Source organism: Cyberlindnera jadinii, assembly GCF_001661405.1.
Source record: "Cyberlindnera jadinii NRRL Y-1542 unplaced genomic scaffold CYBJAscaffold_7, whole genome shotgun sequence".
Classification (NCBI taxonomy): domain Eukaryota; kingdom Fungi; phylum Ascomycota; class Saccharomycetes; order Phaffomycetales; family Wickerhamomycetaceae; genus Williopsis; species Williopsis jadinii.
Genome location: NW_017963658.1, coordinates 1 through 12737, shown reverse-complemented (window position 1 = coordinate 12737; position 12737 = coordinate 1). Strand labels below are relative to the sequence as shown.

General features: G+C 46.2%; 9 protein-coding genes across 9 annotated transcripts in view; 5 read left to right on the top strand and 4 right to left on the bottom strand.

Annotated features, from left to right (window-relative positions):
* The window catches only part of CYBJADRAFT_190209 (uncharacterized protein), a gene marked incomplete at its 5' end in the record, with an annotated part of 1217 nt that extends 466 nt beyond the window's left edge, over positions 1-751 (top strand). Inside the window, one exon of the mRNA XM_020217366.1 lies at positions 58-751. Coding sequence (XP_020070216.1) covers positions 58-498 — 441 coding nt within the window. The 3' untranslated portion in view covers positions 499-751. The remainder of the gene's footprint in view (positions 1-57) is intronic.
* A 16-nt stretch (positions 752-767) lies between these two features.
* On the bottom strand, positions 768-1088 carry CYBJADRAFT_119279 (uncharacterized protein; the record flags this gene model as incomplete). Its single annotated transcript, XM_020212286.1, has 1 exon — positions 768-1088. A coding segment is annotated over one exon (321 nt), but the record flags the coding sequence as incomplete, so codon positions are not given.
* Positions 1089-2959: 1871 nt separating this feature from the next.
* On the top strand, positions 2960-4422 carry CYBJADRAFT_173175 (uncharacterized protein; the record flags this gene model as incomplete). Its single annotated transcript, XM_020216436.1, has 2 exons — positions 2960-4372; positions 4402-4422. The coding sequence occupies 2 exons, from the start codon at positions 2960-2962 to the stop codon at positions 4420-4422; spliced, it is 1434 nt and encodes a 477-aa protein (XP_020070214.1).
* Positions 4423-4520: 98 nt separating this feature from the next.
* On the bottom strand, positions 4521-5741 carry CYBJADRAFT_162569 (uncharacterized protein; the record flags this gene model as incomplete). Its single annotated transcript, XM_020213700.1, has 1 exon — positions 4521-5741. One exon carries the CDS (start codon positions 5739-5741, stop codon positions 4521-4523), a length of 1221 nt encoding a protein of 406 aa, XP_020070213.1.
* Positions 5742-6291: 550 nt separating this feature from the next.
* CCE1 (cruciform cutting endonuclease) lies at positions 6292-7450 on the top strand. Its single transcript, XM_020217999.1, has one exon. It carries the CDS (start codon positions 6525-6527, stop codon positions 7416-7418), a length of 894 nt encoding a protein of 297 aa, XP_020070212.1. The 5' UTR covers positions 6292-6524; the 3' UTR covers positions 7419-7450.
* Positions 7451-7605: 155 nt separating this feature from the next.
* On the top strand, positions 7606-8163 carry INA22 (Ina22p; the record flags this gene model as incomplete). The annotated part of the gene is made up of 1 exon (XM_020216435.1): positions 7606-8163. The coding sequence occupies one exon, from the start codon at positions 7606-7608 to the stop codon at positions 8161-8163; it is 558 nt and encodes a 185-aa protein (XP_020070211.1).
* A 428-nt stretch (positions 8164-8591) lies between these two features.
* DAL81 (Dal81p) lies at positions 8592-10325 on the bottom strand (the record flags this gene model as incomplete). Its single annotated transcript, XM_020212184.1, has 1 exon — positions 8592-10325. A coding segment is annotated over one exon (1734 nt), but the record flags the coding sequence as incomplete, so codon positions are not given.
* Positions 10326-11276: 951 nt separating this feature from the next.
* Positions 11277-11904, top strand: CYBJADRAFT_167774 (uncharacterized protein). The gene is given in 2 exon segments (XM_020215070.1): positions 11277-11460; positions 11473-11904. 2 exon segments carry the CDS (start codon positions 11429-11431, stop codon positions 11702-11704), a joined length of 264 nt encoding a protein of 87 aa, XP_020070209.1. The 5' UTR covers positions 11277-11428; the 3' UTR covers positions 11705-11904.
* A 179-nt stretch (positions 11905-12083) lies between these two features.
* Positions 12084-12707, bottom strand: CYBJADRAFT_173170 (uncharacterized protein; the record flags this gene model as incomplete). The annotated part of the gene is made up of 1 exon (XM_020216434.1): positions 12084-12707. A coding segment is annotated over one exon (624 nt), but the record flags the coding sequence as incomplete, so codon positions are not given.
* Positions 12708-12737: the final 30 nt, after the last annotated feature.

Sequence of the window (12737 nt, the reverse complement as noted above, 5' to 3'; positions counted from 1 at the left end):
GATGGTCAAATCCAGGCTACAACCTCTACAAAGACTACTGCTGATGCAGTATCACAGATTAGTGACGGACAAGTCCAAGCAACGACAACATCCAGTTCAACCACTAAGGAATCTAAGACTTCAACCGACTCCTCTGAGGAATCTAAGACTTCATCCGACGCTGCTGAGGAAAGTTCGGAACTTGACATCACTGCAGTCTCTTGTAAGACCGATGGTACTTTGCAAATGAGCTTGGAGGACTCCATCTTGTACGACTCTCACGGACGTGTTGGTTCCATTGTTGCTAACAGACAATTCCAATTCGATGGTCCACCACCACAAGCCGGTGCCATCTACGCTGCTGGTTGGAGTATTACTGACGATGGTTACCTAGCACTCGGTGACAGTGATATCTTTTACCAATGTCTTAGTGGAACCTTCTACAATTTGTACGATGAGTCCATTGGTGGACAGTGTACGCAAATCAGATTAGAAATTGTCAGGCTCATTGACTGTTGAGCTACATAGTAATGTCATAATAGGAAGATGTAAAATGTTCTTTGTTTGAAACTGAAGTAGGGCAATAAAATGAACCTTAGTTGACACATTCAACAGCTTGTGGAGGGACTGGTTGACAGATTTCCCTTACAACTAGCTACGTGTTAGACACATTTACTGTTGAACTACGCCATGATGTCATAATAGAAAGGTGTAAAATGCTATTCGTTTCAAACTAAACTAGATAAACAAGAGAAATAAAATGAATCTTAGTTGACAAATTCGACAGCTTGCAAGTAAACTGGTTGACAATGTTCACCCAAAGACTCGTCGTACAAGTTGTAGAAAGTACCGGACAAACATTGGTAGAAGATGTCATTGTCACCAATCATCAAGTTACCATCGGTGCTGATGGCCCAACCAGCAGCGTAGATGGCACCGGCTTGTGGTGGTGGACCATCGAATTGGAATTGTCTGTTAGCAACAATGGAACCGACACGTCCGTGGGAGTCCAACAAGATGGTGTTGTTCAAAGTCATGGCCAAAGCAGTTGAGCTTCTGGCAGACTTCTGCTTGAAGTAATCCTCCACAGCCAAAGTAGCAGTGGCAGATTCAGATTCGGATGAGGATGATGAAGACGATTCCTCGGCGGAGGTGGAAGAGATTGAGGTTGTGGTGGCGGTCTTTGCAATCTCGGCTTCGGACAAGGATGACAACACTGTCTCGTTGGTCACCTTGTCAATGGCAATACCAAAGGTGATACCGGTGGCGTTGACCAATGCATCGGTTGGTGCTGGGTTGGCTGGGGTGAAAGTGGACCAGACAGAGTCCGTAGCAGGGTTGTAGAACTTTGTTGTTGTTGCTGTCTGGACGCTTGAAGTGATGGTACCGTCAACGGACTCGACTTCGGTGGTGGCAGCGTAACCAAGGGCAAACACAGAGAGGGCAATAGCGAATGACTTCATGATGTGTTGTATGAGATCTCTTCGACACTGAAACGACAAGGGAAAGAGAGAAAGAGGAGTGAAAATTCTTCATGTTCCCATTGAGTCGAGGGAGAAAGGCCTCGCTATTTATAAAGTTCTCGGTATCCAGATCACCCAGGTGACGCCTTACAAACTCTATAAGCAATTTAGAGTTTAAGAGGATTTACCCGATTGGGGAATTCGAGATTTGAACACGAATTACCGAAAATGGCCTCAATAGAGTGCTGTTGTGGCTGACAGGTGTGAGCAACAATCAGATACATTGGAGCACTGGGGAGACAACTTCACTGTAAGCTCGTGGTTTGGGTGCTATTGTTCGAAAACAATGGAACTGTAACCTCATGGACGAGCTCATCACGGCTCTTCCGGTAGATTGGTACACCACGACGGAGAGAGCGAGAGAGGTTGCCCAATTTGATGATTTCCAAACCCGCATGTGGCTCCACGCATACGAAAAATTCTGCAGCGAGGCCCGAAATGTCTTTTTATAGAATTGTTTCATGGGACTGCGTCGATCTGGCCGTTATATAGAGGGAGAGATCATGTCCTGCCGTGGTGTGCCAGGTCAATAGAAGCACGACCGTTGTACATAGTACATAATACACCGCACATGTCGGAGAGATTGCTCCTGTGTGCTAAAGAGCACTGGTAGAACAAGATGAAGTATACAGTGTTGTTTACCATTCCTGTGTTCCCCATACGTGCGTTTGGAGCTGGGTGTTGTTCTGGATACGGCACTGGTGTTATTGTAGATCCCTACTAAACCACCCGTGGGTGGTTCGTACTCACCACAACTCTTGGAAAGAACCAAAGCCCATGCTCAGATAATATGCCTTTTCCATGGAGTTGTCGGTGGAATGAGCACCCAGGGAACATACCCTCACACACAGGTGAGAATTCCAGTTCTAGCTCGTGCAATTAGAATCAGCTCAAGGGGAATGAAAGATGGCGCCTCTTGACCTTGTTATTGATCCTGCTTGGCGTGCCTATTGCTTTGTTTTGGTTTACCTTTTGGGTTGTTACCTTTTGGGTTGCGACCTTGGCAGGTGCAAAGCTTTATGCGCGGCCAGTGTCGGCCGTCGCGGATGGTGGAGGAACCAGCGAAGGGCAGAAAAGGTATTATGTAAGAGATTATATAATTATGTATTATGTAAGTGTTTATGTAATCATATATTACATAATCGCTTATGTAATTACGATCGGTACGGCCAGCACTGGCGATTGTGTCTCTCCTCCCGCATTTTGCTCAACTGTTGTCATTTTACCCTCAAAAGCATTGCCAAAAGGACAAACTGCGCTCCTGTTCCCTGTCGCTGTGCCTATTCGTTATGAACTCACACAGCGTACACCTCCAGAAAGACCACTGTACGCTGTTTCCGCTGCAAAGGTTCCCTCAGTTCACGAGACTGCCGAGAGAGCTCCAATCAGAGGTGATTTCGTGGTTACCGCATACACAACTGGGCCAGCTGTGCCTGGTGTCGAAGAGCTTCCACTCTATGGGTAAGGAGCATCTGTACTCGAAGATCTACCTCAATGACCGTGTTGTTGAGGTGTCGGGCGTGCATGACCTGGCACCGTCGTGGACTTGGTTCAACCTCCATGGACATAATGCTGCTGATAACAGGGACAACAACAACAATGTTGATGATGCAACTGGTGTCGACACCGATGCTTCGACCCTGGCGCTTGCGAACATCAAGCTGCAGATGCTGGTGAGAAGCTTGACAGAGAATACTTCGCTGTGTGCGCTTGTACAGCATGTACGGTTGAACTGGGACATTGATGAGTCGCTACAAGTACAGTTTGTAGAGTTGCTCTCCTTGTATGGGTCGTCTCTGCGGTTTATAGAGAACGTCACCACGATGAGGATGAACAACGCATTGCTTCGAGGTAATCACTATACACAACTGGAGACGTTGGACGTTCCCCCGTCAACAGACTCGAGAGGAGAGATAAACAGGCAAGTCTCGCTCGGCTACATAAGGGACGTTGTGCATGTGTTGAATGGAAGGTTGACAGAAAGCGTTAAACATCTAACTCTGTTCATGGATCCCGTGAAGATGTTCAATAACTTACACAGACTCAAGGCACCTTTGGAGTTGGAGAGCATAAAGATCCACCTGAGGCTGGATATCTATCCGATCATGGTTTTCGATCCAAGGACCGTCACGGTACGGTCCTTGACGAATTTCTTCAGTACAAAGACCTTGAAGTCTCTGGCACTGATATCTTGGGATGATCAAGTATTTGACCAGTATGAATTCATAAACAGTTCCGGGATGTTTCAATGCTGGTGTCCCTTTGAAAACATTGAGGACCTGACGTTCATCTCGATGACATTCGACGATAAGGGAATTGCAAAGTTGATCAGAAGCATTAAGAGACTGAAGAAAATCAAGCTGGATTATCATAGGCCGGATATCCATGTTAAAAGGGACAGCGAGGTTTACAAATCGTTATGGAGACATACCTCCTCATTACAGTTTGTCGACATCAAATTGGAACTAACAGATAAACTTCTACACTTTGACGTTCGTGAATATTCAACCTTGATAGATATACCGTGTACTTGTCCCATTTGTTCTGCATCGGCACAGATCCTCAGGGAACTCATACCTACAGAGACAAAGGACTATACAACGTTTTTGGATTTGAACATTTTCGATAGACTCCTGAAATCATCAGTGTCTCCGTATTCGAAATCTGTTGATGCATATCCAAGTGTCAATACTGGTAATGACACAATGGATAGCTTCTTACAATCGTTCAATAAGAAACTCGGATCAAAATATCGTTTTGCTCCACAACTGACGAAACCCCAATTTGAACTGCTATACACTTGTCTTTTACACTCGATGAAGATTGATTTGAAGCCCTTTATCGAGAACTTCCCAAATATCCATTTCTTGGTTATTAGTGGCATAAGCTTCGTCACAAGAATACAAAGAGATGGCTGTAAAGGAGCATTCCCTTTATTCTTCGTCGATAACTACTTTTCAAATTTTACGAAAGAATGGGATGAGTTATATTGCAAGAGAAAACACGAGAAGCAATCACTTATGTGAAACCATGAGTTATTTTCGTTGTTGTTGCATATGATGGGGTGGCTGATGAACTCTTGATGATTCTGTAGTGATCCTTGTTGTTCTTTATAATGAGTTCTCTTAGTTCTTCAACAACAGTGAGCTCCTCAGTTGGATTGGTTGACAATGGTTGTTTCCGCATATCAACGCTATCACGGAGCTTTACAGATGCCGTTGGTTCTACTCTCTCAGGTGATAATCTATGGTGGAAGTTGTACTTGATGCTAGAGAACCTTGCAGTCTTATCAGTTGACATTGTCAAGGTTTGTTGAGGACAGGAAGAGGAATTCTTTGATCCAATTGTCTCCTTGTGGATTGTCATTGTTTTTGTTTCTCCGGAGTACTCTTGGAACGTATCCAATTCTTCATCTTTGTCCATTGGTGAAAACATTGAGTCTCCCTCTGTACTTGATGAGTCTGGGTTAAATATTTCTCGGATGCTTATACTGGGTGGGCTTTGTTCATGGATGATCACCGTTGAATACTCATCTGGCTCTTGTGGTTGCTGAACACTGACGCTGTTTCCTCTCAAAAGAGTGAGGACTCTTCTTCTGACTGTGCCAAATCTGCTTGATGCCTCTATACCTATTACTTTCTTATTCTCTGTGACTGTTTCAGGTGCAAACTTCAGCTCGTAGTTGTTGTCTTCGCCTTCACTCTCGCCACCTGTGATATCGTCGTGATTTATCATCTCTGATGAGGAATCCTGTTTGAAGCTCTCTCTAGCTAGTGTATATGGATTCCAAGATTCATCGTTCTCGTCAAGTTCCAGTCTCGACGAAGACTTTGAAGGACTCAACTGAGAAATAATCCTGGAAACTTTACTTCTGACCGTGCTTGGCTCTTCCACTTTCAAGCTGAAGGGGATAGCATCTACATCCTCCATCAATTTGGCATAGTCATCACGCATATACCTTTGGGTCAACGTTTCGTTTACATCAAGCACCGAGGATAGATATCCCTGCTGGGCTCTTCTCCTTCTGGTTAAGCTTTTAAAGATCAACCCACCAATCGACTTGTGTTGCTTGAAAGTTGGAGCAGCCTCTGGTGTAGACGCCTTCTCAAGACGAGGTTTGGCTCTTTGTCTATGGAATATCCGATGCCAAAAGTGCACTTTTGTATCACGGCTTTCGCCACTATGAGAACCCGATGAACTCCCTTCCCGGGTTAACTGTCTTCTTCGTAAGGTAAACATCGCCGTTGCAAAAACTAATAGCTGAAACGTTGTATTAACTCTCTGTTTCCTCACTCCTAGAAAGCTATGATTCGAAGAGCCTACTGCACCACTCTATCCTTATATACTCCCTTCTCTCGGTGTGAAAGACCTCAACATGGTGAGAGGAATAACTTTTGTGTCAATCAACTACTACAGCTCTCATATACAACGCTGAGGTCTTTGTGTCATTCGCTCCAGCAGAAGCTTTCAACGACGAAGAAGCCAACATCGCATCAATATTTCCAATCCATGAGAAGAAAGCCCTCTCACCATGACGAACACAGCCAATCGCAGTGATGGAAACACAATCTTTGTACGCTCATTGGTGCGCTCTGCGAGACATTGACGCACTTGGTGATGTACTGCTGCCCGTACCATCTACTCTGCTTTTTGGTTTTTTTTACAAAACGCATTCGCGGAATCTTGGGGCCGTCGGCTCGCAATTTTATTCCGATTTGCACTCGATGGCCTCTGTCAGCTATGCCGGTGGAAGGGAATTTATCGTATTGGATGAATGATGGATCAGCTGGAGAAGGTTACCATTGCACAGCTAAGGAAACTGTGCCTGCTGACAGGAACCAGTGCGTGTTCAGAGTGTGTGATTTTGCGTTATTGGTTGGCTGAGTACTAACTCGAGAGGTAGGAAGCGGTGGAGTGAAGTCGCAGATCATCGCAAACATCAGACAGGATCTGACGAATAAGTCGTCGTTGACGAGACGATTGCCTAACGATGGTGATAAGTACCGCATCATATCTGTTGATATGGGGTTGAAGAACTTTGCGCTGACGAAGCTGGCGTTGAATAAGAGATTGCCCTTCAACACGGTACCGATGATAACTGAATGGGACAAGTACGACGTTCAGTTGTGGGCAAACGTTGGCACAGACGACACCTTTGAGCCTCAGAAGTATGTTGAGCCATGCTACAGACTCGTGAATGAAATACTGCTACCGAGAGGAGAGCCTCTACCTGATGCTCTGCTGATTGAGAGGCAGAGAAGTCGTAGTGGTGGTAGTCCAGTGGTTAATGAGTGGGTATTTAGGGTTAACATGCTAGAAGCCATGGTGCACTCCATGGTGTATTCGAGGATTTGTGAGGAGAGGAGTAAAATCGAAGTTATAAGTGCAAGTCCTCAAAGGATGGGCTACTATTGGAAACCTCTGGACGACGAGGTTAAGGGAAAAGTTGCAAAGAAATTCCGGGTGGGCTATGTGGAACAGCTCCTTGCTGATTTCGTACAGTCATCTGATCCAAAGATCAGTGTCGATCCACATTTTGCATTGCAGAAGTTCTCTGGTGATTATCTTTCCCAAGTAATGAACTCTTCGCAGAGCCATTCTCGAGGCACATTTGGTGCTGAGAAAGGAGATGATCTGGTGGACGCTCTGTTGCACGCATTGGCCTGGATCCAATGGCAAGCCAATAAAACTGTCATGAAACTGGAGTTCATCAGCGGAGTGGAAGATGCCATGAAGAAAGTTGACGAGTTGTACCAATCACACACTGAACAGATGGGTAACGCATGGATGGCACAGCAAAACAAGGCTAAGAAGGGCAAGGGTAAGCCAACAGTAGCCACTACTAAGCATTCGCTGAAGTACGATCCCAATGCTACAAAGGCTGTAGAGCAGGAGTTGGATAGTATAGAGAAATGAGCCTGAACATATAATAAGTGCATTCCATTTTGTAGTTTGTCCATATGTATGTGTTTCCGGGGCAACAACGGTAATAAAACAGCCAAGCAGGAGGCTGGAGAAAAAAGTGGATGAAAACCTCCCCCCCCCACGGCGTAAAGCCCATCGCCATTGACACATCTACAACGCCAACCCGGTAGAATAAAGGATGAAGAAGGCCATATTGGACCGTACGATGCTCTATCCAGCACTGGTTGTGGTGCTGCTCGGATCACAAGTCATCAACGTGATGAATGCCCAACGCAGTGTTGAAAGCATGGAGAACAAGTACTCTTTGAAGATCCGCAAATTGGAAGAGCTCACGGAGAGGGTACGCAAGGGAGAACATGTTGATGTTGCAGAGGAGATGAAGCTGGTGAATAAGACCTTCAGCAGAAGTAAGGCCCATTTCTCGGTGATGGGACAACGCGTTGCGTCGGCTTCAAAGGATCACACGTCTCAGCAGAACGAGGATGGTGTGTCTGATCTTGTACAGCTCTTGAACGAGGCCATGGTGGAGACTTCAACAGTGAAGAGGGATATCGAGCATAAGACTGAAGAAGTGAAAGAGGTTATACAGAAGGACATAGAGAAGATTCATCAGCATATGCAAAAGGAACGTGAACTAATAGAATACAAGTTAGATACAGATCAACATCTCCTGGTGGATACGCCTGGTGATTACAACAACGCTGCAAAGGATACAAAAGTGACAAAGTTCTTATGAAAATAATAGACATCTACTTCATTCTCGCGCTCTCTCACTGTATGTGTTCTGCAAAGAATAATAAACGACGGAAGGATACAACCTGTCACGGTGCGTGGGTATTATCACGTTGCGTTGTTTCTGTAATCTCTCGGACTCTGTGAATTGGGTACAGATCTTGGACTTATATGTTGTGGATCGCTCAGTCTCTTTGCTGATGTGACAGGAGGTACACTCATACCAACAGGCGTGGATTTGCCAGACGCACTTGGCTGGTTATTAGGCATTGAACCCTGGGTTTGCGGAGCGTTCATCATATGCTGCTGGAAAAATGGAGACATTGGTGATTGTCCAATGGTGAATGGTGAGCCTCCTGCTGACACGTTCCCACCATTTATACTATTCACACCGTTCACACTCTCGTTGGAATTTGGATTTAACGGTATTCCGTCTCTTAATAGCCCGGGTATTTGAGAAAGGAGCATATCAACTTTCTGTGCTGCGGCTCTGGCAGGGATAAAGAATCGGCCAATGTTTTGTAGCAGCACTTTGAAATTATTAGCGTAGTCTCTGTACATGTTGGACTCCTGTGGTGTAGAGCTTGTAGCGTACAAGATTGCGGCAAATGTACCAACAATGCTGAAATTAATGCACGTTGAAGAATGCCAAAAGGACTTGATATGCTCAGTTTTCAAATTCTTCATAAATTCTAAAACGGCAACAAGTCTTGTGGTTGCTGCAGCCCTGCAAACTTTTATCAGCTCAGGCGAATCTTCAGACGATAACGCCAGTATAATCTTTCTGTGAAGGGTAATCTCGGTAATGAAATATTGTAAATGGAGACCTGCAACCGGGCACAGCCTGTCGTTCGAGACGGGAGTCATTTGTAAATTTTGGGGCAACGATTGGTACCATTGTCTCAATTTCAATTGCAAAGGTTTTGCCTGTTTTAAAACTTGTTCAGTGGCCACGCTCGAATGCGTAAACGAATAGGTGTAAAAGTTCTCGAGAATTTCACTGAGTATCATGCTCAACTCAATGGTACCTTTGAATAGGTTTTTACCAACTTCGTGTTCACTCAACATCTTGTTATACTCATCTGGTGTCATTGTATTCATCTTCACTTGTGGTAACTCTGGGAAATCTTCGTTTGCTATATTTCTTACTATCCAATTTCGACCCAACGTGAAGTGTGAAACCCTCGATTCTGTCAATGCAGTCCATTTTTCCTGGATCCAAACAGCCCAAGCAAGACGACGACGTAACCCACGTTCCCATTTCGGTAATTTCCAGTCGTGGCAATCCAATCCAAGACCTAATTCCTCCGCTAGTGAAACAACCTGCTGACACAATATCCAATTGGTTGATGATTCTGACCTGCATTGTAATAACAGCAATCCTGCTTGTACTGCACTCAGCCTTGGTCTTTCTGTAACTTCTGAAAATGTCCGTATGGCGATTTCATTCAACGCATCGATATTTGGTCTCTGATGTTGCGCCAACATCGGGTCAAAATCCCACCATTTACAAGCGAGGGAATACACAGTGGCCAATAGAGGTGCAGAGAACTCACGATAAGAGCGTGCATACTTCTCTAGAAACACCTTCTTGTGCAAAATGGGGAAAGCAGGGTGAATCACTTTGAAGTAGAGATGTATTAGCGCCATTCCATGTGGAGTAACAAGGCTTTCAACTTCATCAACTTGTCTTTCAGCTTCTTGTGCCAATAGATCTGTAAAATCGTCTCTCAGAATAAATTGAACATTAGAGGACACTTTCCTCAGAGACAAAGTCCTAGATAGTTGCACTTGATCAATCTTGTCCAATTTAATCTTGTCCAACAGAGAAGAGTCGTAGGACGATGAAGAGCCCACAAAGAACGATGACCTTGGGTATTGTAACACGGGATTTTGTTGGTGTTTTTTGAACTGTTGTTGTTGTTGAGATATAGAGAATACACTAGACGGTCTCGGCCGCTTATTGGACTGTTGATCCTCTTGAATAACACCCATGTTTCTCTTCAAAATTGGATTAGAGGGGCTCTCAGTGTACGTACACTTGAGTCCCTTTGACTCGCAGTGTGAGCATTGTGTGGCACCCTGAGCTGCGACGCATTTAATTTGACGACGGCGACAGTGGTCGCAAATCTTTGGCTGTCCCTGTTGCTGTGGTTGTTGTGTCTGTTGAAGTGGTCCCTGTGGTTGTGATAGTAGCGGTTGACGTGGTTGGATCTTTGGCGGCTGAGCCCGTTGCTGTGGCGCTTGACGCAGGCTCTGTTGTTGTTGTTGTTGTTGTTGTTGTTGTTGTTGTTGTTGTTGTTGCTGCTGCTGCTGCTGCTGCTGCTGCTGCTGTTGCTGCTGCTGTGCTTGTTGTTGCTGTGTTGATGGTGGTGGTCTATGCGGCGGTATCTGTTGCAGCGGCGCTCCCTGTGGAAGCTGCGGCGAAGGAGCAGTCCCAGGAGACAAGTAACTGTTCGACGGTGATACTGCGTCTCTCATTGATACTTTGTTCTGCTTCAGCAGCGATTCGTAGTGGTTGACCATGAAATCCTTCGGAGTGTTCGCCGTCTTGTTCACCGGCCCTGGGGCACCACCAGCGGTAGCAGGAGGTGTTGGCGCAAACAGAGAGGCGCCACTAACTGATGGCGTGGGCCCATTGGCATTCAAGTCACTGTTGCTGTGGCCGCTGTTGTTGCCGCCCTTGCTGCTGCTGTTGCCGCCGCCCTGGTCGTTGGGCTCATTGGCATCGCCATGCTGGAGGAAATTGTACGTCTCATCATCACCAACTTCAGGAACATCAAGAAAGCTGAAACCGGGACCAAGCGAGTCCAAATTCCACAGGTCCATCCCTTTGTACTTGTCTGTCATCACGCGTGCTTCCTGCTTTAGACGGCCCTCGTGTACTCAAAGAAGTGTGTGTTTGTATGTGTGTGTGTTATGGCGTCCCCCTTTCTGCCGGCTTAATTTCACGTCCCACCACAATCTCTGCCTCTGTTTTCTTTATCTTGTTTACCTTGATTTTTTTGCGCTGTTTTTTCTTTTTCTTGTTTTTGTGTGTGTGTTTTTTTTGTTTTTGTGTGTGTTCTTTTCTTGTTTTTGTTTTTCTGTCTTGTGCTCCGTTGCCAGGGAACCCGCGAAAAGAAGCGAGGGAAGGCGTCAAAGCAAACTAAAAACAGACGCTCTGTGGTGTTTGTTCCCACTGCCTAACGGTGCGGTCTTTGGTGCTTTCTCCCACTCAATTCGGCCCTGGAAGGGCTGGTTTGTAGGCTGGTTCTGGTACCCAGCCGATGCTCACTACAACTGCGTGCTGTGCTCTGTTGTGTGCTCTGCCGTGTGCTCTGTTGTGTGCTCTGTTCCCGTTTGCAGTTGGTTGTGTCTTTGAACTATTTACAGCCCGCGCTACAACTGTAGATTTAGCCAAGCGGCCGAATGTTGACGCTGATGATGACAGTCACCCAATTGGAGCCCTCCCACACGCGGAAAACGTGCTCTGTGCCCTTGAGAGAGAGGGCCTTCCTCTACAGCTAACCACTCAGCCCAGCCAGTGTAATGTGAGTGCTTAACCAGTGCGGACGCCGGTTTCTGCGTGCTGAATGCCTCTCTTTAACGGAACCGCCCAAAAGCACAGAATACAGAACTTGTGAGCTGCTTCAAACGTTAAGTGTGGGTCCTTTGCCTAGCGCCCACTGCTCCATAAGCATACACGCAGAGAGACTACACAGAACAACGGGAAACCAGCTCAACCAACATAGTTAAAGCCGTAAACAAAAGGCGGTCTGTTACTCCAGCAGAAGTAAGTGGCCACAAATACCAAGATAAACAAGCATACGTAGACTCTTCTGAGAAACAAAAACAAGAAGAGAAGGTGAACATAAATGAGAAAGAGAAGAGATAAAGAAGAAATAGAGCGCTAAGCCAACAGATAGCGTCTCGGATAAAGACTCAGAAGACAGTCATGGAAACGACGACCAGGACTGCCAGGTACAGTCCAATGTTGAGTCCAGCTCTGGACGCTCCAGCAGTGTAAGACGCTTCAACAACATGGATAACATCACCAGCGGTAGAGTCAGCGGCATCGACTAGGGCGGCTGTGGTCTCAGATACCTCAAAGGTGACAGCGTTATCCAGGATGTGGACCGTGGTCAAAGTACTCACTGAAGGTGTACGCTCGCGTTGGACAGATGTGCCGCCAGCAAAGAGGCCCAACAGGTCCCATAGGCGGTTATATTCAGCAGGAGAGACCTGCTCATTGTCATCACTGTTGTCAGCATGGTAACCGCTGTCCCTCTTATTGAAATCGTTATTAGCGCCACGAGAGGAGCGAGAGTTAAATCCACTATATGGAGAGCCGTTTCTAGGCTCAGCTGAACCACGCGAGCTGCCAGTGGCGGTGCCTCTGGAGTCTCTTGCTGAAGATCCATAACCGGCTCTTGATCCCGTGCTGGAGCCCCTGTTGGAGGATGACTTGGAGTTGGCGCCACGGTTCGAGGCGGAGTTGGAGTTGGAGTTGGAGGTAGATCCACGGTTCGACGTTGACTTGGAACCACGGGAGGAGTCACGGTTGGACTCAGAGTTAAAACCACGGTTGGCGTCAGC

Bases quoted from the DNA above. Each gene is read 5' to 3' on its own strand.
- CCE1 (XM_020217999.1), top strand. From the start codon at position 6,525: ATGGGGTTGAAGAACTTTGCGCTGACGAAGCTGGCGTTGAATAAGAGA.
- CYBJADRAFT_167774 (XM_020215070.1), top strand. From the start codon at position 11,429: ATGCTCACTACAACTGCGTGCTGTGCTCTGTT.